General features: G+C 42.0%; 2 protein-coding genes across 4 annotated transcripts; both read left to right on the top strand.

Moving 5' to 3' along the window:
• Positions 1–30: 30 nt before the first annotated feature.
• On the top strand, positions 31–10,875 carry il1b (interleukin 1, beta). Of its 2 annotated transcripts, XM_054774554.1 has the most exons (5): positions 31–1,499; positions 6,861–7,404; positions 9,381–9,545; positions 9,668–9,801; positions 9,889–10,875. In XM_054774554.1, exons 2-5 carry the CDS (start codon positions 7,203–7,205, stop codon positions 10,108–10,110), a joined length of 723 nt encoding a protein of 240 aa, XP_054630529.1. In that variant the 5' UTR covers positions 31–1,499; positions 6,861–7,202; the 3' UTR covers positions 10,111–10,875. The 2 variants fall into 2 exon arrangements, with proteins under 2 accessions (XP_054630529.1, XP_054630528.1); XM_054774553.1 differs by lacking the exons at positions 31–1,499; positions 6,861–7,404 and having other exon boundaries at positions 8,339–9,545.
• A 503-nt stretch (positions 10,876–11,378) lies between these two features.
• ckap2l (cytoskeleton associated protein 2-like) lies at positions 11,379–22,673 on the top strand. Of its 2 annotated transcripts, XR_008570151.1 has the most exons (11): positions 11,379–11,514; positions 12,234–12,300; positions 13,590–13,650; positions 13,736–14,790; positions 16,294–16,489; positions 18,638–18,796; positions 18,913–18,973; positions 19,328–19,502; positions 19,998–20,635; positions 20,743–20,943; positions 22,310–22,673. XR_008570151.1 is itself a non-coding variant. In XM_054774915.1 (9 exons), exons 1-9 carry the CDS (start codon positions 11,472–11,474, stop codon positions 20,296–20,298), a joined length of 2,118 nt encoding a protein of 705 aa, XP_054630890.1. In that variant the 5' UTR covers positions 11,379–11,471; the 3' UTR covers positions 20,299–20,711. The 2 variants fall into 2 exon arrangements, 1 of the variants encoding a protein (XP_054630890.1); XM_054774915.1 differs by lacking the exons at positions 20,743–20,943; positions 22,310–22,673 and having other exon boundaries at positions 19,998–20,711.
• The last annotated feature ends 4,865 nt before the right edge of the window (positions 22,674–27,538 follow it).

Genomic DNA, 27,538 nt, shown 5'->3' with positions numbered 1-27,538 from the left:
CTCTGTTTTGCTGCCACCTTGTAAACAGAAGCTTGCCTGAAGCATAATTTCCCTCTGAAGCGTAATATGACCACTTTATTCTCGCAATTAAAACACGTTTTTATACATTTAGGAGAATAAAGTCGTAAATCTACGACTTTATTCTCCTAAATGTACAACTTTTTTTATGTGCCCTTTGGCCTTGGGCATGTGGGGGGGGCGGGACAAAGGTAATACTACGACTTTTTTGCACTTGATGAACAAAGGAAAGGAAAGCAGTGTTCCTCTTTACCGCACCCGAAAAAGACAAAAAAAGCCACAAAAATGCCAACGTTTTGATGTTGCAATCAAGAAATAAAAATACTCTCCAGGATTTCATCACTCTTTAAAACAAAACTTTTTTGTTCCCTTAGTAATCATCATTGTGTTGCCTTCACTGTCTGTAATTTTGAGGCCTGCTCTGAATGAATGGAATCAAAATGGGACTTTTCGGGGGTTTTGTTGTGAGTGCCTGTGATGTTTTTGTACCTCAAAACAACAACAACAACAACCAACACTGTTGATGATGATCGTTTGTCAGCGACTGTCTTCTAGTTTTTTTCTTGTTGTTTTTGTTCGTCGCGGCGGCGGCGGTCGTTTCTGATGCGGCAGCGGGAATTCTCCTTCGTTCCCGACGTTCCCGTCTAAAGACAAACCCCCCAGGAAAGGTGTAAATAGTGTTTTATAATTTCTTGATGATGATGAATGTTGTTCTGAATAAATTGGAGGTCTATTTCTCTACGACGAAACGCGAGTGCTGCTTTTCTTTGCTTTTGGGCTTAATGTGGCGGGAAAAAGGTCCAAATGTGGGCCTGCAAAGCAAAGTGCAGCAGCCCACCGTGATCCTATCCTTGCCATTCTTCTGTCTCGTTCTCACGCAGTTCGTTCGGGGCGACTTGGGCGAAGAACCCCAACACGTTATAGCTAACACGTTATAGCGCCAGACGCTAGCAACCCGCGAGTGCCGGAGTTGAGCGACAGGCGGGGCCTTTCCAAATTTCTGTGGGCATTTTTCTCATTTATAATATTACTACAAATAAGCCATCATTTTACTGATTTTTTTTGAGGGGGCAAAAAGCCATACGATCACGTTATGTCTCCGGATGCTAGCACCCAGCAAGGTTACAACGCCGGGCCAGAGGTAAGCGTTACGCAGACCCGTTACAAATTTCAGCGTAAATGTTTCTAATTTATAATATTATTACCAAAAAAAGACGTAATTTTACTCAGGTATTTTTGGAGGGGGCAAAAAGTCATCCAGTGACGTTATAGCACCTTTTGCTAGCAACCTGCAAGAAAGCAACGCCGGGCCAGAGGTAAGCAACAGGCAGGCTCGTTCCGACTTTCAGCAGAAATTGTTCCAGTTGATAACGTCACCACAAAAAGGACATCATTTTACAGGCTTTAGTTTGTTTGTTTTTTGAGGGAGCAAAAAGCCGTACGATCACGCTACAGCGCTGGATGCTAACGGCGGGCCAGAGGTAAGGAACAGGCAGACCCGTTACAAATTTCTGCTGAAATGTTTCTGGTTTATAATATTGCTACAAAAAAGCCATCATTTTACTGTTTTGCTTTGTTTTGAGAGGGGATAATTAGCGTCTTACATTCAGGGTGAACACGACATGGTGCTGCAGATGAAATACACCACTTTTCCCACTCGGTAAAAGTTCAAAGTTCAAGAAACATTGACTTCAGATCCGATTCAAGGCTTTTTTAGTATTTTTGTAGTCGGCCATTTTAGCGAGCGCAGGAAAGAACGTCTGTGGCCATGTGTCAGTCAAACAGGAGGTTTATTGGTCTTGACTTTTTACGAGCGGGCGTCGTCGCGTGGCGTCGTGGAAGGAATTCACGTGGTGTGGACGGGAAGGGAGGGGGCGCTGTCACCATAAAAGAAGATAACGACTGGGCTTGTTAGGGCGGGACGTGCGTAGGGCGACTCGCAGGGCAGGAAGTGAAACTCCTTCCTTCGCTGCGGGAGTGTTGCATCACCGGGAATTTTCTAGACCCGACCAGTTGAGACACGAACGAGCGATAACAATAAAAAAAAAAGCAGACTCGGCAGCCATCAGCAGCAGACACCAGTCGGCTCCTCGCTTGTGTAACTTTGGAACACGACGCCAAACGATCACAGCTACGTTCGACTGCAGCTGTTTTTGTAAGGCGTGACAGTGAACAACTACATTAAAGCTCCTCTTCCTTCCGTGATGTGTGACCCCATCACCAAAAATAGATGGCGTTCTTGCTCGTGTAGCCTTTAAACAACACGCCACGCTGGAATTCTGTGAGGGTGAACAGATAATTCCGTCTGGCATGATGGCGAACAACTGCATTAAACCTTGGCACCCGTCTCGTGCGAAACATTATCCAAACTACAAATGTGCCATTTCGGGAGAAATTGCGTGTGAATGCTGGCGCCGAACTGCAATGCCGCACTCGCTGTCGAATCCCACGCCCAAACCCTGACGAGCCGACGCCAGACTGAAATGCTGCGGCTAGCATGCTAACTGTGAGCACGTTAACACCTGTTTTGATAGTGTCAAGTGTCTTTATGTAAAGACGTGTATGTTTAAATGCTAACCTCAACATAGTAGCAATGCCAACATGATAACTGTTAGCATGCTAACACTGAACATGAAAACACTATCGTCTATGTAAGTTTATCCCTTTTGAAAATAGCCAAAAGGCTAACATGCTAATGTTAACATGCCAACATTAAACATGAAAACACTAAGAGTCTATGTAAGTATGTTTCTTTGAAAAAAATAAAAGAGCAAACATGCTAATGTTAGCATGTTAGAAATTAACATGCGAACTGTTGGCATGCTAAAACCTAGCCTGCTAGTGCCTAGTCTTCATCAAGTGTATACCTATGAAAATGGCTTAAATGCTAAGATGCTAACGAGCGTAATTGACAATGCTAACATGGAATTGGTTAGCATGCATAGCTTGTTTGACTGACCGCCTCAGAAGATGCAACAACAATTGGACTAGAATTCTGCGACGGTGAACCACCACCTTTTGGATCAGTGAACAACTACGTTAGAGTTTGTGTGAACCATTACAAAAAATAGCTGGGGTTCTGGTATCTTGTGTCGCTATTGAACGAAAAGCATCGTGAAACGTGGAGCCGAGTCAATAAAAGTCTTCCCGTTGCAGGAAAAAAGCCACGAGTCACCACTTCCTGCTTGCAGGTGATGCGTGCACGCTGGCAAACCAGGGATGTGATGAAATCGCAAACACGGCCGCTGTTACGCAACGCCGCGCAATCAAACACGTCCTGTGAGGTAAGACAGAACTTTGACTGACATCAAAGCAAAACTCCGCTCCTGCTATGAGGAAGTGGCGGATTCATTCAATGCTATTTATGCTAGGCGGGAACCTCCAGGATGTTTCACTTTGAAAACATTTCCAGGGTTAAACTGTGGCCATCAGAAAACTTTGAAATGTACACAAAATGTTTGAAATCTGGTTTATTTGAAGACATCCGGAGAATCGGTGCCTGTGGATCAAATGCTGTGGAAATGTCTTTTTAAGTTCTTCTTTTCGTGCTTGTTTGTCACACTTCGATGTTTCAGATCAGAAAAACAAATGGAAATATTAGTCAATCACAACACAACTGTTAAGGTCACGCCACAGCATCTCAATAGGATTCAGGTCAGGACTTGGACTAGGCCACTCCAAAGTCTTCAGCCATTCAGAGGTGGACTTGCTGGTGTGTTTTGGATCATTGTCCTGCTGCAGAACCCAAGTTGCTTTCAGCTTGAGGTCACCAACAGATGGCCGGACATTCTCCTTCAGCACAATTCATGCTTCCATTTATCACAGCAAGTCTTCCAGGTCCTGAAGACCATCACACTTCCACCACCATATTTTACTGTTGCTATGATGTTCTTTTTCTTTTCACTTTTTCCCACAGGGCCATCAAAGGTTTCATTTAAAAAGTGCATTTTGTGTTGACTTGCGTTGTGATTGACTAATGTTTACATTTGCTTGATGGTCTGAAACATTGAAGTGTGACAAGCACGCAAAAAAAGAAGAAATCCGGAAGGGGGGGGGGGCAACATTTTTTCACACCTTCCATATACCCCCGTCTATCTGTTTATGTATCTGTGTGTATTTTTATGTTTTTTCAAGATTTTTACACACAAATAATATCATAAGTCGGCACACATACGACATGTGGACTTGCCAAAGGCACCGTTGGGCTTGTTTTTTTCACTAAATCATATGTTTCGATAATAACAGTGCTAATAATCCTAATTCTAAAATTTAAAAATAATACCATAAATAATCCACGCATACTGAGACTTGCCAAAAGTGGCATTTTACGAGTTTGGGCCAATTTCATCTTGTGTATTCTGGTTGGATTTTGGCAAATACGTCATAAAGTGTTGAAAGCGTGTGTAATTGTACTGGAAATACTGCTCACCATCAAATACCCAAATGATATCACGCTGCTCACCATCAAATACCCAAATGATATCACGCTGCTCACCATCAAATACCCAAATGATATCACGCTGCTCACCATCAAATACCCAAATGATATCACGCTGCTCACCATCAAATACCCAAATGATATCACGCTGCTCACCATCAAATACCCAAATGATATCACGCTGCTCACCATCAAATACCCAAATGATATCACGCTGCTCACCATCAAATACCCAAATGATATCACGCTGCTCACCATCAAATACCCAAATGATATCACGCTGCTCACCATCACGCTGCTCACCATCAAATACCAAAATGATATCACGCTGCTCACCATCAAATACCCAAATGATATCACGCTGCTCACCATCAAATACCCAAATGATATCACGCTGCTCACCATCAAATACCCAAATGATATCACGCTGCTCACCATCACGCTGCTCACCATCAAATACCAAAATGATATCACGCTGCTCACCATCAAATACCCAAATGATATCACGCTGCTCACCATCAAATACCCAAATGATATCACGCTGCTCACCATCAAGTACCCAAATGATATCACGCTGCTCACCATCAAATACCCAAATGATATCACGCTGCTCACCATCAAATACCCAAATGATATCACGCTGCTCACCATCAAATACCCAAATGATATCACGCTGCTCACCATCAAATACCCAAATGATATCACGCTGCTCACCATCAAATACCCAAATGATATCACGCTGCTCACCATCAAATACCCAAATGATATCACGCTGCTCACCATCAAATACCCAAATGATATCACGCTGCTCACCATCAAATACCCAAATGATATCACGCTGCTCACCATCAAATACCCAAATGATATCACGCTGCTCACCATCAAATACCAAAATGATATCACGCTGCTCACCATCAAATACCCAAATGATATCACACTGCTCACCATCAAATACCCAAATGATATCACGCTGCTCACCATCAAATACCCAAATGATATCACGCTGCTCACCATCACGCTGCTCACCATCAAATACCAAAATGATATCACGCTGCTCACCATCAAATACCCAAATGATATCACGCTGCTCACCATCAAATACCCAAATGATATCACGCTGCTCACCATCAAATACCCAAATGATATCACACTGCTCACCATCAAATACCCAAATGATATCACGCTGCTCACCATCAGATACCCAAATGATATCACGCTGCTCACCATCAAGTACCCAAATGATATCACGCTGCTCACCATCAAATACCCAAATGATATCACGCTGCTCACCATCAAATACCCAAATGATATCACGCTGCTCACCATCAAATACCCAAATGATATCACGCTGCTCACCATCAAATACCAAAATGATATCACGCTGCTCACCATCAAATACCCAAATGATATCACGCTGCTCACCATCAAATACCAAAATGATATCACACTGCTCACCATCAAATACCCAAATGATATCACGCTGCTCACCATCAAATACCCAAATGATATCACGCTGCTCACCATCACGCTGCTCACCATCAAATACCAAAATGATATCACGCTGCTCACCATCAAATACCAAAATGATATCACGCTGCTCACCATCAAATACCAAAATGATATCACGGTGCTCACCATCAAATACCCAAATGATATCACGTTGCTCACCATCAAATACCCAAATGATATCACGCTGCTCATCATCAAATACCAAAATGATATCACGCTGCTCACCATCAAATACCAAAATGATATCACGGTGCTCATCATCAAATACCAAAATGATATCACGTTGCTCACCATCAAATACCAAAATGATATCACGGTGCTCACCATCAAATACCAAAGTGATATCAATGATTTATTCCCCCAGAATTCCAGCTGCGTTTTCCCGTTTCTTCTTTATTTTTCATGTCGTCCTGCAGCTTCCCTCCGTGTCTTTTCAAACAACAACGCACTTTTTCTTTTTTCAACATTGCTACTAAAATGGGATTTTTCTTCATTTCACAAGTTTATTCTCATAAAATTGCAACTTTTTTTCTCATTAGAAAACTATTTTTGTCTCTCACGCTGGTAAAAATGTTGTTTTTGTTTTTTTTGTGTCATTTTCCAATTATTCCACCTTTGTTCTTGTGCATTTTCTTCTCCTAATAGTTGGACTTTATTCCCATGTGATGCAGTTTTTCAAAATGACAACTTTAGTCATTGTTTTTCACTTGATTAAAAAATAATAACATTTTTAATATTTCAGCTTCACGCTGTCATTCTGGTGAAATGATGGCTTTGTTTTCCTCGCTAGATTACAAATCTTTTCTTAATATTTGGACGTTTATTTGTTTTTTCCATTTTTGCTTCTGCTGTTGTTGTTGTTTTTTGAAGTTTCCTCACTAAATGACATTTTTAGACCGGGCCGCAAATGGCCCCCGGGCCGCGCTTTGGACGCCCCTGCTGTGAGACGGCATGTGGACGTTTTTAACGGCGTATTTCAGAGCCAACATAAAAAGCGACGGCAGCGAAGAGAAAGATCAACGGTGTTTCTCCTCACGGCAAATTCCAGCTGAGACGGACTTCCTGCCGCGTGTCGTCATCCCATCAACGACCTCGTGCACAGTCTTGCCTCACCTCCTGCGTGTGTGCGGCCAGGGGGGCGGGGGGAATCCCCTGCAGGGCGGGTACGGGTGGCGTATAAAAGCAGGCGGGTGTCGACACGCAGGCAGAAAGCAGATCTTCTCTGACAAAAACAAAGATGGACGCCGAGACGATGAGATGCGGCACGCTGCCCGCCGGGCTGCACCTGGAGATTTCCCGCCACCCCCTGACCTTGAGGCGCGTGGTCAACCTGGTGGTCGCCATGGAGAGGTTAAAGGGCAACCGCGCCAGGACGGCGCTGAGCACCGAATTCACGGAGGAGAACCTCCTCAACATCATGATGGAGGACATTGTTGAAGGTACGTCTTGCCGCCGGTCCCTGTCCACGGTATCGTTCCTCGCACGATACTGTTTCCACACGCCGACCTCCGGCGTCGATACCAGTGAAGTCATGTTCTGTGCACAAGACGTCCGGGGGCCAATGAGTAATGTGGGCAAAATGATGTCCGCTTTTGTCGGACTTTCATCGATGCTCCGTCAACACTGCGGAGCATTTTTAGTCAAACCCTTCTTTTCTACTCCCGAAAATACACAGAAAATGAGTACGTCAACAAATTGGACATGCCGCTTTTTTGTCAAGACTAACGAGACTTTGATATGAAATGAGTGTAGAATTGATATTTATTTATAATTACAATTTCTATTGATTCCAAAAGAGCGGTCGTCTTATATACGGGTCGATACAGTAATGAATGGCGCTTACATTTGGATGCTTGAGTCGCTCCTTTTCTAAGATATCATACAATATTGTTGACTATTGCGGAACTGTTGTATCGTCATAGTGTGGGTTCCATGTTGACCCGAATACAAGACGGTGTTCCCCCCGATAAAAAGTCTGAAAAAAACAGATGGTCTTGTCAGTTGAGTGGTCTAGAAACATCATCATGAAAAAGGAGCAGTCTTCTCTTTGATTTTTTAAATGTTTTTTTAAGCAGGTGTCTTATATTTGGGTCAATAGGGTAATTAATTGAATACATATACGGTACACGCATGCTTGAGATTGTCCTCTTCTTACAAAGATATTGTCCAGTGTGGTGACTTTTGTACACCGTAGTTGCTGCATTGGTCTAATATGGTTACCATGTTGACCACGATATAAGACGGTATATTTTTTCCCCCCAAAACAAAAGTCTGAAAAAGCCTGATGTTTTTGTATTGAGTGCTCTAAAGACATGATCATAAAAGCAAACATGAAAAGGCGTCGTCTTATATTGGGGTCAGCACGGTAATGAATTGAATATGCGTATGCATGCTTGAAAGTGTCCTTTTCTTACCCAGCCAGCGTCCAATACGTCAACTTTTGCATAAAGCTTGTATCGTGATAGTATTGTTCCCCTGTTGACTTGAATATAAGACGGAATTCTTTTTGTAAAAGTAAAGTCCGGAAAAAGTCGTATTGTTTTGCATTGACTGGTGTAGAGACACCATCATGAAAGCAAACACGAAAAACATTTGTTTTTTTTTAGTTGTCTTATATTCGGCTCAACGCGATCATGATTGAATTTATATTTGTATGCTTGAGTTAGTCCTACTCTTACACGGATAATGGTTGTGTTGTGGTAGTAAGGTTGCCGTGTCGACTTGAATATAAGACAAAAAAAAATTCCCTTGCAAAAAAGTCTCAAAAAATTGGTCGTCTTATATTGATCAAGGCTAAAGACTTAATCATGTTAGCAAACAAGAAAAGATAAATTAGTGTCTCTGATAAAAAATGAAACGGGTCGTCTTACATTCGGGTCAGTACGCTAATTCATTTTATGTTTGTACGCTTGGGTTAGTCTTTGTCTTACTTGAATATCGTCCAATACGCTGAGTATCACATCGCTGTTGTATCAATATGGTGCGGTTACTGTGTTGACCCGAGTATAAGACGCAATGATTCAAAGTAAGATTAAAAGTTTGGAAAAGAAGGATGGTGAAAACAAACACACAAATTTCTTGGACAAACGGTTACGGTAAAGTAATCGATTTTACTGGTATGGTATCTGTATGCCCGAGTTTGTCTTTCGCTTACTTTGATATCGTCGAATATGTCGATGATCACGTAACTGTATCATGATATTGACTGCAAAATATTGTGACAATATCGTCGTATTGCAAGTTACTTTATCGAAGCAAACAAAGCTCACGGACTCATTGAGAGTGATTATTCAACGTACTTGGGAGTTTGTCGCCACCCGGTGTCTCGGAGGTGGAAGTGGTTGCAAGTCCATGTTTGTGCTTGGGTGTCCTTCACAGTGGACACACCTGACGCTCTGCTTTGTCTTTCCCTCAGTGATAAACATGCCCGAGGGTCTGCCGGCTCCAGGAGACCAGTTCACCAGGACGGGCGAGTACCAGTGCAGCGTGAGCGACAGCCAGAAGAAGAGTTTGGTGCTGGTCCAAGACAGCAGGGAGCTGCACGCCGTCACGCTGCAGGGAGGAAGCAGCCACCGCAAAGGTGCGTCCACACGTCCACGCTGCTCGCCATTCTTAAGACGACATGCAATATTGCTTCCTCAACAAAGTACCCAATTGGTTGTTGGTGCACGTGTCCCAATGTGTCCTCTCTTGTCCTTGCAGTGCACCTGAACATGTCCACCTACGTGCACCCGTCCCCCAACACGGAGGCCCGACCGGTGGCCCTGGGCATCAAGGGCACGAATCTCTACCTGTCCTGCCACCAGGATGGTGACACGCCAACTCTGCACTTGGAGGTAAACCTACAATTCTTTCCTTTGTTATTATCGTTTATTTTTAAAGTATTTTTTAACGACATCTTTCTTGTCGCCACCACCGCTCAGTCGCTGGAGGACGGAAGCAGTCTGACGAGGATCGACTCAGAGAGCGAGAGCGTGCGTTTCCTCTTCTATAAGCGGGACTCGGGGGTGAGCAACAGCACCCTCATGTCGGCACGCTTCCCCAACTGGTTCATCAGCACAGCAGAAGAGGACAACCTGCCTGTGGAAATGTGCCAGCGGACCGCCAACCGCTACATAAACTTCAACATCCAAAGGCAGAGTTAAAGACGCAAACACGGTGCTCATAAGTGCTTTTCACCCTCTTGCTTTTTAATTAGCTTTTTCTGGATTGTTAACTGCTTTGAGAAGGTTTTCCTCCCCCTTTTTGGTACATTTCCTGTTCAAACGGTAAAGAGTCCGAGCGCGTTGAAACGCATCACGAGTCACGTGAGATCGTTCAGGAATGGAACGAAGAAAGTAAACCGGAAGAGGATCGAAGTCGGAGTAACTGAAACGACTTTCTTATCGGAATTAAACAAAAAAATCATTTCTTCATAACTTGAATAGTTATGCATTGAATAGTTATTGAAGACGTATGACTGTTTAGAGAAAATCCCGAGCAAATGATCCTCCTTCACACCGTGAAAAGATGTGATGCTTGCGCATGAGTTTGATGACATGCTAACAGCTGCCACGTTAAGGGTATGGCGTTTACGATCTGCAGTTGCGTCAACACTATTATACAGCTTTTCTAGATGGTCTTGTACTTGTTGGTTTCGATTACCGAAGAAAATTAACTTCATCATAGGGGGAGAAGACGAGAAATTTTAATGGAAATGGACCAAAAGATGTGAAAGCACATATGGATACGTTTGTGGACCGCTTATTTGTAGCACTGATGACAGGACATGCATTTAATATATTTATACATGTATTTATTAAGGTATTTATTTATTTATGTATTTAAAATAAATTTCAACAACATGTGTATATATATATATGTATATGTTCTGGCAATTGCTTTAATATTGTGTCAGCCATGTGCAATAAAACTGTGATTTGTGATTTCAGCTGGCGTTTTTTTTTTTTATTGAACGGTCAGTCCTCCAAATAAATATGGTAAGAAATTGGTAAAATAAACACAAAATTGTGAATTTTGCTAATACTTTTAATCAGAATCCCCACCCCCGCACCATTTTTAAGCATAGCACAAACCAGCTTTAATTTATTCATTCAAGCGCTACACTTACAACTTGTGGTGGAACCATGATCGCTTGGGTTGAACGTGAAGGGCAGCTGCGTGCCATTCATCACGATCACTCCTACTACATCCACTTTTCCTCAGCTCTGAAAGTGGCCTTCGCATGAAATCGGCGATGATTCATATCAAGTGCCGAGGAAAGTCAATGAGGACAACCCAGACTGCGATTGGAATGCAAACGCTCTCGTCCAATCATCGGTCGGTTTCTTGCGCATGCGTACACGTTCTCAAATTCGAAACTGTCCAATCAGAGAGGAGCACGGCGTCAGGACCCGGCACTTTTAAAACTGCACTCCAGCCCAATTATTTTCAAGATAGCTTAGCTGAAACAAGACATCGTAAGCACCAAGTTTTGGTTAAATCGGAGTAAATAAATTAACAGAAAATGGACGAAGAAGATCCTGCGGCGCCCGTGAAAAGCAGAAAAGGTTTGAAATATTTTTTGTTTAAATTAAGTAACGTTACGATAAGTTTGCGCCAGATGCTAGCTAGCTAGCTAGCTAGGATTACTCCCTGCACTAACGTTAGTTATGTTAGCTGTTATGCTAGCCAGGAAGACGGACACCCAGTCTAGTAGTTTATTTAGCTTTTACTCACAATGTGAGTAAAAGCTAAATAAACTTCCTTAGAAAAAAAACTCACAATGTGTCCAATGTTCAACTCCTAGCATGAACATTCGCCTTTTACTGCTCCGATATTGTGGGCTTAATATTCCCTTAGCCATCAACGACAACCTGCTCAAGCTAGTACAAATTACGACTTTACAGAAAGCATCCTCAGTGCTACCAACCTTTGGGTTATTTCAACCATTAATGGACAGTTTTCCATATGTTGCCGTTTTCAAATTATACACCAGCTATTTCCATTATAAATGCCTAAAAAAGCACGGTAAACGCTTGAGGCTTCTGAATGCGAGCATGTCAACCAAGAGGAGAAGAATGCAGACTTACCCTGTACACGACTTGAGATTGATGGAGTATTTTATTCAAGTTACCATAGTGCCTCACAGACATCCAATATCATTGTAAAAGAGCAGGATATAGGCCCCTTTTAACATCAGGAGCACTTGAAATGGTTGTTTTGCTGTTTTGTGCCAGTTGTTGGTGGCAGTGCAGGGATAATTTTTTTGTTTTTGTTTTTGTCACAGAGCTGCGCAAGCAGAAGATGATGGAATACTTGACCATGAAAGGAAAGTCAAAACTGGCCGCATCCAAGTAAGACGTCAACCATCTGCATGATGACCAATGACAACACAACTGAACACAAAATGCAGTTTTTAAATGAAACTTTTTATTATTAAGGGAGAAAAAACATCCAAAGCTACATGCCCCTGTGTGAAAAAGTGATTGCCCCCTAAAGCTAATAAGTGGTTGAGCCCCCTTAGTAGCAACAACTGCAATCAAGCGTTTGCCACAACTTGCAATGAGTCTCTTACAGCGCTGTGGAGGAATTTTGCAGAATTGTTGTCATTCAGCCACATTTTTTAAGGTCATGCCACAGCATCTCAATAGGATTCAGGTCAGGACTTGGACTAGGCCACTCCAAAGTCTTCATCCATTCAGAGGTGGACTTGCTGGTGTGTTTTGGATCATTGTCCTGCTGCACAACCCAAGTTGCTTTCAGCTTGAGGTCACCAACAGATGGCCGGACATTCTCCTTCAGCACAATTCATGCTTCCATTTATCACAGCAAGTCTTCCAGGTCCTGAAGACCATCACACTACCACCGCCATATTTTATTGTTGCTATGATGTTTTTTTCTGAAATGCGGCGTTACTTTTACACCAGATGTAATGGGACACACACCTTCCAAAAAGTCCAACTTTGGTCTCGTCAGACCACAGAGTATTTTCCCAAAGGTCTTGATGATCATCAAGATGTTTTCTGGAAAAATTGAGACCAGCCTTAATGTTGTTTTAGTTCAGCAGTGGTTTTGGTCTTGGAACTCTGCCATGCAGGCCGTTTTTGCCCAGTGTCTTTCTTATGGTGGAGTCATGAACACTGAACTTATGTTCTTTAGATGTTGTTGTGGGGTCTATTGTGACTTCTCGGATGAGTCGCTCTTGGGGTCATTTTGGTTGGCTGGCCACTCCTGGGAAGGTTCACCACTGTTCTATGTTTTGGCCATTTGTGGATAATCGCTCTCACTGTGGTTGGCTGGAGCCCCAGAGCTATAGAAAACCTTTTCCACACTGGTAGGTCTCAATTAATCTGAGTTAAGTTATGTTTTAACGGGGGGGTGTTTTGTGTTCAGTTGTGTTGTCATTGACTAATATTTGAATTTGTTTGATGATCTGAAACATTAAGTGTGACAAACATTCACAAAAGAAGAAATCAAGAAGGGGCAAACACTGTAGTTCATGTATGAAGGCCCCAAAGGTGGGATGTCAATCAGTCTGGAAAAGACTAAAAGCAAATCTGCCCTGCTCAGTGGACACTGATTGTAAGCAGGTTTCTGCTCTGCTCTCATTTGAATGTTTGATTGAATGCATTTTACTCCACAGGCCAAACCTCTGTGACGGTCCGGCCGGGAAGCCTCAGACTTTGCGACCATCTGCACTCCAGGTGTTTGTTAATGGTGTTCTCACATTAGTGGAGCGAAGGATGTGTGGGTGCCCAGAGGCATTTCATTCCTTTCTTGTCTTTGCAGCTCCTCAAGGGCAAAGAAAATAAAACTCCCACCATCAGTTGTAGACAGAAGGACAAAAACTCTCAACCTTTGGCTCCTCTCGCCAACCAAAAACCTTCCAGAAAAACATTCTTTGCTCCAAACAAAGAGAATCCCCAAAGCAGCATCCGGACTGGCCCGCAGAAAGCAGGAGGTTTGCTTAGTCTTCGGTCGACGCTCACCGAAAAGCCATCTTTCAAGGCGACGTACGGCGTTTCCTCCAAGTCCAGCCTGAAAGCAGACGGTCTTCCCACCAAGCAGACCAAAGTCAGGATACCGCCCGCAGGGAAAGCATCATCCAATGTCCACTTTCCACTTCCAAAAAACTCCAGCAGCACATTTCGGGCTGCATCAAATACAGCCGGTTCTTTCCCGATAAAGACTTACACCGTCAGGATGAGTCTAGGGCCCATGGTCAAAACCAGGACGGGCCTCATACCCGCAATGATCCCACCCAAAGTCCCCACTCACATAGCCAATCCCAGCGCTGCTCCTTCGCGATCTGGCGTCTCATCTTCCCGCCCCGTCTCCAAAGCCCCCTCCGCGGCTCAGGTGAAGAAAATCCCAGTCCGCCAGAGACCAGCTGTCTCTTGTTGGGTGGCCGACAAGTCTCGCCCCAAAGCCAACCTAGCCAAACAGTCGCAACCGTCTTCTCTAAAGCTGAAATCAGCATTCACCACCACCTCGTCGCGCACGGCGCTGCACAAACCACCCGGTCAGCCGGCAAAGCAGAGGCCCGAGCCCCAGGAGAGGCTGATGAGCCAGCGCTCCAAAGCCCACGGAGGGGTGGCGGCGAGTGGATTCGTCGCCAAGATGGCCGGCAGAGCGCTTCCAGCTGCGGCACAGGCAGCGAAACCCAAGACGGGCAAAGAGACGGCAAAAGAAGACGCCTCATTTAAGACCGATCCAAAGAGAACAAACCCTGCGCCACCAGGGAAGGCCAACGCCATCAGTCAGCCGAAGCCGCCTCCTGCTACGAAAGCACCAAAGCCCCAAACTGTGGAAAAGAAGGCGACTGCTGAGCAAGAAGAGAGAATGTAAGTACAGAAAGAACAAGTACTGTATCTGACAAGGTCAGTACGTGATAGTATGTCCTGGCAAGGGACAATACTTTAGAAAACAACCTTGGATGTACCTTAGAGTAGTCAGTGTGCAGCACGGTTTGGAGTGTACATTAGCTATCCACTGACAATGAGTCAACACAGCCATTTTTGTCTAAATGGACTACAGTCAAGCGTGGTGGTGGCAGCGTCACGCTGTGGGGCTGCACGAGTGCTGTCGGCACTGGGAGAGCTACGGTGCATTGAAGGGGAAGATTCCAACATGTACCGCCACATTTTGACACGGGAAACTGAGCGGCATGGCAGTGTCATGAGCCCAAGCACACCTCCAAGATGATCAAGTACCTTGCTGAGGAAAGGTGAAGGTGATGGAACGGCCCAGCACGCCTCCTCCACACCTGAACCCAATCCAGCACCCGCGAGGCATCCTCAAGCAGAAGGTTGGTAGGAAGGTGGAGGAGAGCATCCACCACCTTCACCTGTGATTGGAAGAGGATTCCAGTCCCAACCTGTGTGGCTCTGGTCAGTTCCATGCCCAGGAGGATTAAGGCTATGAAAGATAACACTAAATATTTACACCAAGGGCACAGTTTGGGCATGATGTGTACAATACATGTTGGGATTCATCTTACCATCAATGAACCACCGCTCCCCCAGTGCCGGAAGCACTCGTGCATCCCCGGACCGTGGCGCTACCACCACCATGCTTGACTGCAGGCACGACACGCATATCGTGCTGCTCGCTTGTGCTGTGAGCTGTTTAGCCGGTGATGGCTGTGTTGACTCATTTTCAGTGGACACTAAATCTGTACTGCCATACAAGCTGTGCACTGACTACTCTAAAGTACTGTCTACAGTATTGTGCATTGACCGGGTGGAAGGAAAAAGCTTGCGTATTGACAGAAGTGTTGGTGGTGTAGTACGTCAGTCCAATCCATCTGGAGTGAGAAAGGGGGTATTGACCCCCAGCGGCTGTAACTTGAACCCCAGTGATTTGTCTTTGACTGAAAGTTTGGCGAAAACACGTACGGGATTGCCTAAATAACCACACTACTTTCTTGAACAGTCTCCCACAAACATTCTTTGACATCTGGGATGACTCATTGCAAAAAATTAGAATCATGGGGTGGGGGTTAGGTGTCATGATGCATGGAATTTTTTTTAAAGGCTATTAAAAATGCGATACAGTATAATGAGACAAATCTTTATGTTAGTTATTAGGTTTGTTTTGTTAAATTCCTTTACATTTGGAATTGGTTGTGCACTTTGGCCTGAAAAATGTCCTCCTTTACTGCTCAAACCAAAGCCTAAACAAAATCAAATAGCTGAAGTCAACATCAACAACACAGTGTGCAATTATTTGGCAAGTGTTTTGAACATATCTCCATTTTTTTCTGCATGTTTTCCCAACTCCAAACTGTCCAAGCTTGAGTGCATGAATATACATTATCATGTGACCTGTGTCTCTGTGGCGTCTAGGAGGAAACTGCAGGCATGGCGGGAAGCCAGGGGTATTTCCTACAAGCGGCCTCCTATGCCGGTGAAGCCTCCGGCCAGGCGTCCTGCGGCCTTGCCCCAACCTTTCTGGTCCACCTTGAAGGCGGAGGACGACGCTCGCTCCTTTATCTACGCCGTGGAAAGATCCCTGTCCGACTGCATTAAGATGCTTGCTGAGGTACACACGCAGACGTGGTGTTGGCTCTCATCTCTCCCTTTTCCTTATTGTTACTGGCGCACAATGGTCCCCCCCCCCACAATGGTCCTGGTTGACGTGGGGACAAAAGCACGATAACTATCAGACCGATATCAGGGAATTGACGTCATTAAAAATGGCTCAGATAACCGACTACAAAAAACAACACTCCAATTAGGCGAGATTACCCGTACTGTGCAGGTAAGCAAATCAAGCGCTCCTTTTTTCTCCTGCCTGTGACGTTAACGGCCTGTCGCAACGTCATTCACTTTAAGAGGCAGGAAGTTGGACCAAATATGTAGTAATGGTTTCATTCATTTTGAACATGCATGCAAGTTACACCTGAGTACATCCCACAGTACACTTCACAGTTCTACATGTCCAAAAGGAAGCTTATTTAATCCTACGCCTCACCCGCTTGCACAGGGGCCAATGCACCTGTGATGAGGGGGGAAAAAAACATCTAGCACACAAAAAAACCTTAGCAGCCACCAGAAACGCCAGCGCCGCCAGACTCCTCCATGTGCCCGAATACAGTGCACCTTGCTGGGCCACGCCAGGTGGCTCCAGCCGCTCTAGTCTCTAGACCAGGGGTCACCAACACAGTGCCCTCGTGACACAGTATTGTGAAACATAAAATGTGAGTTGTGGATACCAGCATTTTGTGAGTGTTTTGGTGAAACAAGCATATTTGATTTGTTTGGGTTGAAATAAGGTATGAAAATCATTTCTACAAAAATGAGTAGCTCATGGACATTTTCATTTTCTAAAAGTAGCTCTCACAAGAAAAAAACCCTGCTCTAGACTCTAGTCTTTCATCAGGAAAAAAAACATTTGTTCCTACCTTTTTCTGTTTTTTAGTAGTCAGCAGTAGAGCATAGGTAAGCTTCAGGAAAATATCAGTTCCTGACTAGAAAAGGGAGAAAACCAGCTTTTTGAAAAGATACATTTCAAGCATAACTTTCACTTTGAAACTAATTATTTTATGCTTTTGTGACAGCTCAAATATCCAAACAACTACACCAACATAAACAACACAAAAAAGGGGTTGTTTTACATCAAAATAGCTATTTATTTACCATGAACTATTTCAAATTTTCAGCTTTGGAACTGAACCATACGTGTGTATGCGTTAAAATTTCCCTACAATGCGTAACCTTCTGCACGCTACGCTCCTCCATGCTCCCTCGCTTCCTCTTTCCTGTCATGTGATTTTTCCATCGACGATCCCTGCCGAACACTTATCAAATGCACTTCTACCACCTCGTGGCTGTTTTGATGGCTTAAAACTGCTCTGAAAGTAACACGCATGAGTGGGGAGTTGCGTCATCACCTCTTTTTGCCTCTCACCCAAAAAGAAAGTATAAATACTTTGTTGGGATTGGGCGTTCGGCTTTATAAAAACCTATAAATATGTCTTTGCTATTGAATGAGTTCATAAATTATCCTCATTAGTGTCTGCCCATTGCAGGGCACTATGGCCTATTATTAGTCCAAAAATATTGAAAGACAAGTTCTATGTAGTATTGTGGTCACGAGGCTTCAGTCATGTTATGAGACATGACATTAGATGACATTACTTTCACACTGCATGGAGACTGGCCACTGAGACAGCACAGCTCAGCCGGCATGCCGTGGCTGAGATTGAGTGGGGGGGGGGGGTTCCTCTTCTCATTCCCTGTGGAGGTGGTATGTTTTGGCTTCTTTGTCCTTCTTCCCCACTCCGTTTGAAACGCTTTATTACGTTTAGAATAAGTAAATTGGAGAGGCTAACTAGTTAGCTCGGTAGCCTGCTTTGTGGCGGCCGTCTGTTGCCTGCGCGGTGTGACGTCAACAAAGAATAATAGGAGTGTAAAAGTGACAATAGGGGTGTTATTTCATATGTACAGGGCTCTAATGTTAAAACCCGTATTTAAAACATCATAAACAGGGTTTCTAATAACTGCAAAAATATTCAGTTTATTAATATTGAATCCTACTTTGTGGAAATTCACTTGTCGTGGTGGGGTCTGGAACCAATTTGCCGCAATAAAGGAGGGACGACTGTACATATTAGCTAACTGTGGCTTAGTTGCTACTAGAGAATGCAGGGTCATATCATCGCAGCCCAACTTGTCTCTGCGCCCGCAGGGCTGTCGAGGCCAGCAGGTGAGGGAGGTCCTCTCTCGGCTGCCGCCCGTGTCCCAGAAGTTTGCCAAGTTCTGGATCTGCAAGGCCCGCCTGATGGAGCAAGAGGGCAACCTGGACGTCCTACCCATGTTTGAGGAGGCCGTAGGTGTAGTGCTGGAGGTAAGAGGTCCTCATTTGATGAAACCGGCGGCGGTCGTTGTCACTAAGCGCATTGAAAAAGCGTGCGTGGTTTGTTTTGGGGTTTTTTTGTACTTGTCTTTGTTTCCCCACTCCAGCCTGTGGACGAGCTACGCACGGTGGTGTTTGACATCCTGAAGAAGAAGGAGGAGAGCCGAGGTATCGCAGACCACTTTAATATTACACCAGCTACAATTCATTTTCCCTGCTTCTGCAAATAGCGGCACCTACTTGGCTTGGCACTCACTAGCGGTGTTTTTCCATTGGCAAACACAGTGATTTACATGACTTAGTACAAATAGTACTATTTGTACCAACTCATGTAAATCACTGCTGGTCGCTCACTGGGCACGGAGCGGATTTATCGTAACGTTTTGAGGATACACGGCAAGAAAGGACAAAGCTAAACACGCTTGCATTAGCTTTTGGACGTGGCAGCCCGCAGCCTCCTCTCTCTCCTCAATGTTTGATTGTCGCCTCAAGTTTTTATCATAAATTGTTTTGGTTCCACAGCCTGTGAGGGTGACGGCAAAGAAGGGTGCCAAACTCCAAACCAAGTGGAAAGCTCTGCTGAGAGTAACAACGACAGCAACACGATGGTGACTCCCCCGAAACCTGTCAGAGCCCTCATCCACGGCGAGAAAGGACGCTCGTCTACCGTGAAGTACAAGATCACAGCCACTCCTGGGTGAGTCCCATATTATTCACAAGGGACTTTTTAATGTTGCTATCATGTATAAAACCTCTCATAATTAGTATACCAAAACAGAAATAAACCATCTAAATCAGGGGTGTCCAAACTTTTTCCATTGGGGGCCCCATGGAAAGGATGCAAGGGCCACTATTTTGCAAACCAACGCACAGAGATATGCTAAGAAATGCAGGCGAAAAACTGCAAAAATGACATTTTTTCCATAATAATACCAGTTTATTCTTGTAAAATTGTGACTTTTGTTCTTCATTCGATTATGACTTTTTTCTTAATATTTTGACTTTATTCTCAAAAAATTACAACTGTTTTTTCCATTGTTGCTGCTTTTTTGGTTGTTTTTTTTACATTTCCTTGGCCGCAAATGGCCCGCTAGCCGCAATTTGGGCACCCCTGGTCTAAATATTCAAATGTCTGAACTCCAGCATCAAGGCTGGATTTTGGACACATGTGAAAACTTCCTTCCTCCTGCAGCACCCCTTCCAGCCAGCAGAGGGAGGCCAAGCGAGTGAACGGCCAGAAGGTGCTCTTCTTCACACCAGTGAGGCGCTCCGTGCGCATCGAGACGGCGTCGCTGCAATACCCGCCGTCCCTCCAGGAGCACGACCCCTGCGTGGCCTCGTACAGTGACCTGCTGGCCGCCGAAGAGGAGAAAGAGAGCGACACTGAACAGACGAGCTCCACCGACGGTGCGCCGATGTACGTGTACAGGGAGAACGAGGCGCTCCAGGACAAAATGTTTGTCCAACTTTTGAGGGAGGAGGAGGAGGCCTGACCACAACATTGGGTACACCTGCCAGTGAGATCCGATGTAAGCGATGTGTTTTATAAGACAACCATTCTCAAAACTATTTGCAGCGGTGCAGCTGTGAGTATTTTTACAACAAAACTGATTTTTATTTCACAATAGTACAGTGAAAACCGCCACAATTGCTTTTTCCAGCCACCATAGTAGGGCTGCAGTGGTGTCAAAGAGGGGGAAAATGTGTGATGACAACCACAGAACCAGACACGTAGTACACACTACTCAAGCAATAGCTATAAAAGGCCACCAGGTGACAGTATTGCCTTGTGAACACCCTGCTCCCTGTCCGTTATGCAACCTTCAAAGGGTGAGTAGTCTTACTGTACAGTGGTTAACTTCTCAAATGTTGCTTCAAATAGTTAATAAAAAGCTTTTATGTTGGCCACGGGAGTTTCTTTTGTTTATTGGCTGTAGAGAAGGGGAAAGGTGTGCACACGATCCCGGCCAGTAGGGGGCGAGCTGGAGCTGCACACCAACCCTCATGTCGCCACGCAAAGTGTCATTTACAAAAAAAAAAGGGGGAAAAACAAAGACGCTTCCTGTGCGGGACTCAAGCAACTACTTGAGGTATCACACGTTGGAGACATCTCTACTGCAGCTTCAGCTTCACCCAGGGTAAGCATGCATCCATCCACGACATTTCTGCATAATACGCTGGACACGTGTGCTTATTTTAAGTCATGTTTTTAAAAAAAAAGTGTAATGGAAATCGGCAGATTATGTTGTCCACTTTGTTTCTTTCTTCTCATTTGTATTTAAAATGTAAAAACAAAAAGATTTGCTGAAAGCTTTTTAATATGTTATCTTGACTGCGGCTGCACGGCCTTTGGCGTCATCATTTTCATGTCTTGTGCGTGGGGAACGTTTGCCAGCAAATGCTAACTGGACGTGATTACATGAAGTGTGTGTCTAATGAACGCTGCGTAGATATTTTGACGGACATGAATTACTTATGTACACAACTATCACGTGTCATTATCTTTATTGCCACATTGAATTAATTGTGAATGACATCAACTACTTAGATTACCTACCAACTTTGAAGCTGAATGTGAAATAGTAATCATTAGTATTTAGTATAGTCGTTTAAGAGCTTACTAGTTCTAACGTGCGTGCCCGCCGATATACATGTACAATGTACATAAATGCTCATAAAGAAAGTCTATATGCATTTTCTATATTCAAAGTAGAAGGCAGGTCTTAGGGACTTTGTCATTTATAAGTGTGAGCAAATATTTAATATATAATATTTAATGCATTGCCGTGCCTTGCGTTCTTTGGCGACATTTGACGGGTTTAATTTCCCTTGTTCCGGGAGGGGGGGGATGATTTATTGTACTAAATGAGCCGTGTTGGAAGCAATCGAGCATTTTTTTGTTTTGTCCGTGTGTTTTTCTCCCAACTGATACCTGGGCCTCCCATGACCCCGTGCATGTGAAAGGATTGTGACAGTGCCTCACTAACATTACGTAGAAATAGTCTTACTTTTTTCTCCTAACTTTATTATTTTTTCTCAGAATAATATAGCTTTATTCTTAAATTATTTTATCACAACTTTATTGCAGTAAAATGTATACTTATTACGACCCCCCCCAAAAAAAAAAAAAAAAAAAAAAGTGGGTAGCAGACTGTCAACGCTTTCTTGTCATTTAATTTCTCAAATAAATGAAAGATTCCCCGGCAGACAGTGTTTGCATCGGACCATCGCAGTGAAGAGACAGCTGAGCCGGAAGGCAAAGCTCCCACTTTACCGGCCGACACCCTCACCTATGGTGGTCATGAGCTTTTCCCAAAGTGGATTACCGACTATCCATGTTAATGCTCGGAATATCACATATTTATCCTCTCAAAAAATGTAAAAAGTCTCTGAATATTCTGACGTTATTCTTGTAAAATGATGATTTTAATGCTCATGACATGACAACAAGTTTACTTTAATCCCATGCGTATTTTCACCTTGATTTCCCTGATCTTGTGATAGATTTCAGTGTTCAGCGTCATGCAGCACCAAGACCCTCCAATCTTCATGAATACAAAAGAAGGCAAATTCATGACGTGCAAGAAGCTCCGACGGGAATTCAAAGGCCGCCTCGCTGACGGACCGAATGGAGCCAGGAAAGGTACGTCTAATCAATGTCACATTTCCATATCCACGGCACTGTGGAATATATGGAATACAATATCCCAATGATAAGTCGTCATCACGAAATAAAAGGTTGAAATTGTGAGATACAAAGTCCTAATGATGAGTGCTGCGCATGCGCCTCTCACTGGCGCCTTGGTCACATGCATGGCACTCTGCATCATTTCAACTTTTTATCTCCCAATTATGACTTTCCTATCTCGTTGTCGTGACTTTTTATCTCACAATTATGACTTAACTATTTCATAAATAAGACTTTATCTCACTTATGACATGTTACTGTATCTCATTATTTCAACCTTTTATCTCATGACTATCTCATAATTATGACTTTTTTATGTCATAATTATGACTTTCCTATCTCAGTTATGACTTTTTATCTCGTACTCATGTTTGATCTCATAATTGAGACATTTTATCTCATAATGATGTCTTTTTTTATCTCATAATTAGCACTTTTATCTCGTAATTTTGACTTATGTCATAATTATGACTTCTCTCATAATTCTGACATTCCTGTCTCATAAGTTATGACTTTATCTCACAATTTAAATTTTTTATCTCATAATTTCAACTTTCGCGTATTCCATAAATGTGACTTTTTATCTCATACTTATGACATGTTACTTGATGTCATCATTTCAACCTTTCATCTCATGACTTTATCTCGTAATTTTTATGTCATAATTATGTTTTTGTAATTGTTTCTTTTTTTCTCTCATGATTATGACTTTATCTCATAATTATGACTTTCCTATCTCAGTTATGGCTTTTCATCTCATAATTATGTATTTTTGTCTCAGATTAATAATTATAATAATAATTATAATGATAATTATATAATAATAATTATAACTTTTTTATCGTAATTTATCTATTTTATCTTAAATATTTTATTTTTTCCATTTCGTGGATTTTCGCCACAGAGTCCGCAACTCTCGTGACAAGGACGTCAAGCTACTGCGAAAGCATCCTGTCTTATCTTCACAGCTGCAAGCCATGTGTTCAGAAAAGTTTAGGAATATGAAGGTGTCTTCTTACCTTCATGTGGGCCCGCCCTCAAATTCCACTCTTTCCGTCCACCGGAAAATGTCATTTCGTCCTCTGGAGATCACGTCTCGGGGTCACCGTTCATTTTTGGAGATGAAATTCTCTGCAACCTAGTAAAGGTCAAAAGGACCACTTTAGAAAATGAATGAAGCCGATTTCACCTCCCTCGTACGTGTTCGTTCATCTGCAGTTATGAGAAGGAAAGAAGACTCACGCACTTAACAAATGATGAGAGTTACGTTGTTGGTGTCAGTGGTATTAGTGATGACAGTAGTGCTGATTGGCGCAATCGCACGGTCACTTGTTCTCTGCTGCCCTCACGTGGGCGTATAGTGATGATGCCATACCAACTGGGGTAGCTTGTATTGCTCTTGTGCTCCTTTGCGTGACATGACAATTTGGGAACATACCTGAACGCTTTTCAGCAACGGTGTCCACAAGCAAAAAAGTGGTTTCATGAGATTTCATTAGTGGGCGTCTCTGGAGTTTGGAAAATTAAAAAAGAAAAAAAAGAAAGATGTCAGTGTATGGATTTGGATTTCTGCCTAGCAACAGGTGTCCTGCGTGAATCCGAGCCATTCAATTGGTCTCCGGTGGAAGAGGATGTGAATGAGATTAAGATGATATTTGATTTTCCCCATCATCCCTCACACATGGCAACACTGGCTAAAAATAGCTCGTTCACCACTATGCCCCCCCCCCCCGACACACACACACACAAACCTTATGTCACATGTTGCACCCGTCCTTGTAAAGACGAATATAAAACATATTAGTCATGTTTTTGCAGCAGATCCCACACAGCAGCAGAGCGCTCCTGTCATGTAGAGGATCTTAAAAATAGCAAAGTGCTCATGTCACTGAGAGGATCTTTGACTAGCATTTTTGTGGCCGGTCCTTGAAAATAGCACAGCATTCATGTCATATAAGTAGAGAATCTTTGACTAGCATTTTCGCTGTGGGTCCTTTTTAAAACAACTTATTTCAGGTATTTAGGCAAAAAAATGTTTTTATAGTTATTTTTTATTAATCTTTATTGATTTTAAAACTTTATTTCAGTCATTTTTATTTTACTTTTATTTTAGTCATTTTTATTTGTATTTATTAGAATTATTTTTGACACTGAAGTCTTTTGTATTTATTTGTCATTATTTTTTGCACTTTTATTTAGGTAACTTTTTGTCTTTATTTAGTTTTTTTTTACGTTTTTTGTTTTATTTAATTTTTTTACACTTAAGTCATTTATATTTGTATTTATTTTAAATATTTTTACACTATATATATATATATATATATATATATATATATATATATATATATATATATATATATATATATATATATATATATATATAAACACTTTTATTATTTATATTATTCCATCCATTTTCTATACCACTTGCTGGAGCCTATCCCAGCTGACTTCGGGCGACAGGCGGGGTACACCCTGGACTGGTGTCCAGCCAATGGCAGGGCACATATAGACAAACACTCACATTCATACCTATGGACAATTTAGAGTCGCCAATTAACCTCACCTGCATGTTTTTGGAATGTGGGAGGAAGCCGGAGTACCCGGAGAAAACCCCCCCACACACGGGGAGAACATACAAACTCCACACAGAAATGCCCAAGGGAGAATCCAACCCAGACCTTCCCAATCTCCAGACTGTTACTGTGTTTTTTATTTATATATATATTTTCATTCCCCAACATGAATACACATAATTACGTGTCCAAAGTGCATTTTAGAGGAATTTAACACATTTTGTGAAGGAAATGAGGAAGAGCATAACTGCATGCACACAAATAATGCATCAAGTCAAACGATAATTATTAATATTGGTACTGTTTGAGAAAAGTCATAAAGTTATGAGAATTTTGAGAATAAAAATTGTAAAATAAGGACTCAAAAAGTTGTCTTTTTTGAGAATAGTCGTAAAGTTGTATGTTGTCAAAAAAGTCTTAAAAGTATGACAATGAAGTCACACTAAAGGTAAAAAAGGTTGTATATTTTCAACAAACCTAAGAATGACGTTATAATATACATGTATAATATTTCATAAGGAAATAAAGTCTGAGAATAGTTGTGAGGTTATGAGAAAAAAGACACAATGTAATGAGAATGAAGCTGCGCTATGAGAGGTAAAAAAAAGTTGTATATTTTCAACAAAAGTTCTGAGAATAAAGTTATAACCAATATAATCTATTTTATTTGGAAATAAAGTCGTAAAGCTATGAGGGAAAAAGACGCAACGTAATGACAAAGTCGCAGCCTGGGAGGCAAAAAAGTTGGATATTTTCAACAAAAGCTCTGGGAATAAAGTTATACATATTTAATATTTTATAAGGAAATAAAGTCGTATTAAAAAAAAAAAAGTTGTAAAGTTACGAGGAAAAAGTTACAGGAAAAAACAATAAGGTAATGAAAATAAAGTCGCAATATGAGAAGTAAAAAAGTTGGATATTTTCAACAAAAGTTCTAAGAATAAAGTTATATATATCATATATATATTTTATAAGGAAATAAAGTCGTACTCTTTGAAAAAATTTGTAAAGTTTTGAGTGGAAAAAAAGACGTAACGGAATGAGAATAAAGTCGCAGTATGAAGTTAAAAAAAGTTGTATATTTTCAACAAAAGTTCTGAGAATAAAGTCATAACCTATAGAATGTAGTGTTTTAGTAGGAAAGTCGTACTCTTTGGGGAAAAAAAGTCGTAAAGTTATGAGAAAAGTCGTAACGTAATGAGAATAAAGTCGCAGGCGGATGGGTAAAAAAAAGTATCTTTTAAACAAAATCTCTGAGAATAAAGTTATATTTAATATTTTATAAGGAAATAAAGTCGTACTTAAAAAAAAAAAAAAGTTGTGAAGTTTCCAGTAAAAAGTTGCAAGAAACGCAACGTAATGAGAATAAAGTCGCAATATGAGACGTAAAAAAGTTGTACATTTTTAACAAAAGTTACAGTGTATATAATATTTTCATAAGGAAATAAAGTTGTACCCTTTGCGAACAGTCGTGAAATGATGAGGAACAAAGCTACAAAAAAACGACAAAACATAATGAGAAAGCAGCAGCATGAGAGGTAAAATGTTTTTTATATTTTCAACAAGAATGAGAAAAAAGGTGTAATATATATATTTTGAGAGGAAATAAAGTTGTACTCTTTGAAAAAAGTCGTAAAGTTATGAGGAAAAAAAGACGTAACGTAATGAGGACCAAGTCGCAGTATGAGGTCAAAAAGTTTGATTTTTTTAGCAAAAGTTCTGAGACTGACGTTACAATACATATAATGTCTTATAAGGAAATAGCCGTACCCTTTCAAGAAAACTTGTAAAGTTAAGAGAAAAAAGTTCCAAGAAAAAAACGCAACGTAGTGCGAATAAAGTTGCGCTATGAGAGGTAGAAAAGTTGGATATTTTTAATAAATAGTCTCTACTTTTAGGTAAAAAAAGAAAATGTATATTTTGAAGAAAAGTTGTACATTTCCTAGAACGCCGGAAGCACAAATCTCAGTTCAAACCACCATGAAAGACATTTACGCTCATTTGTTCACCTTGTATTCAAATGAAAGAACGTGATTGATGAAACGACTCAACATAACAATGTAAAAAAGAAAGCATACTAGCGTGTGTATTCATTTGCAATGGTTTATTTTGTCTAACAGCACTTCCCTAGTAGCCTTGGTGGAGGTCTGCGTTTGAATGTGGAAAAGACCACACGTGTCGTGAGCAGAAAACCCCTTTTTTTATTATTTCTTGTTGAAAAGAACTTTACAGCAGAACACACTTGACTGAAACAGCTGCCATTTCACGGAACACAGTACAGGAAGTAGGATGTTGTTCAATCTCATTCATATATATATATATATATGTATATATATATATATGTGTGTGTGTATATACACTTATACTTACAGTATATATACATAAATATATATATATAAATAATGCTCCCAGGTGATTATTTTTTTTTGTTATTTCATATGGCATTTCTCTGCTGTGGGTTGAGTAAAA

This window comes from Dunckerocampus dactyliophorus, chromosome 4, assembly GCF_027744805.1.
Source record: "Dunckerocampus dactyliophorus isolate RoL2022-P2 chromosome 4, RoL_Ddac_1.1, whole genome shotgun sequence".
NCBI classification, from domain to species: Eukaryota; Metazoa; Chordata; class Actinopteri; order Syngnathiformes; family Syngnathidae; genus Dunckerocampus; species Dunckerocampus dactyliophorus.
Note: the sequence above shows the minus strand (reverse complement) of the source record. Positions and strands in the feature narration are given on the sequence as shown.

Excerpts from the sequence above, each read along its gene's own strand:
- il1b (XM_054774553.1), top strand. The coding sequence starts at position 9,161 with ATGATATTGACTGCAAAATATTGTGACAATATCGTCGTATTGCAAGTT. Across the intron at positions 9,546-9,667 it reads AGGAAGCAGCCACCGCAAAG|TGCACCTGAACATGTCCACC; the intron begins GTGCGTCCACAC and ends TTGTCCTTGCAG. Across the intron at positions 9,802-9,888 it reads CGCCAACTCTGCACTTGGAG|TCGCTGGAGGACGGAAGCAG; the intron begins GTAAACCTACAA and ends ACCACCGCTCAG.
- ckap2l (XM_054774915.1), top strand. The coding sequence starts at position 11,472 with ATGGACGAAGAAGATCCTGCGGCGCCCGTGAAAAGCAGAAAAG. Across the intron at positions 11,515-12,233 it reads GCCCGTGAAAAGCAGAAAAG|AGCTGCGCAAGCAGAAGATG; the intron begins GTTTGAAATATT and ends TTTTTGTCACAG. Across the intron at positions 16,490-18,637 it reads GCATTAAGATGCTTGCTGAG|GGCTGTCGAGGCCAGCAGGT; the intron begins GTACACACGCAG and ends CTGCGCCCGCAG.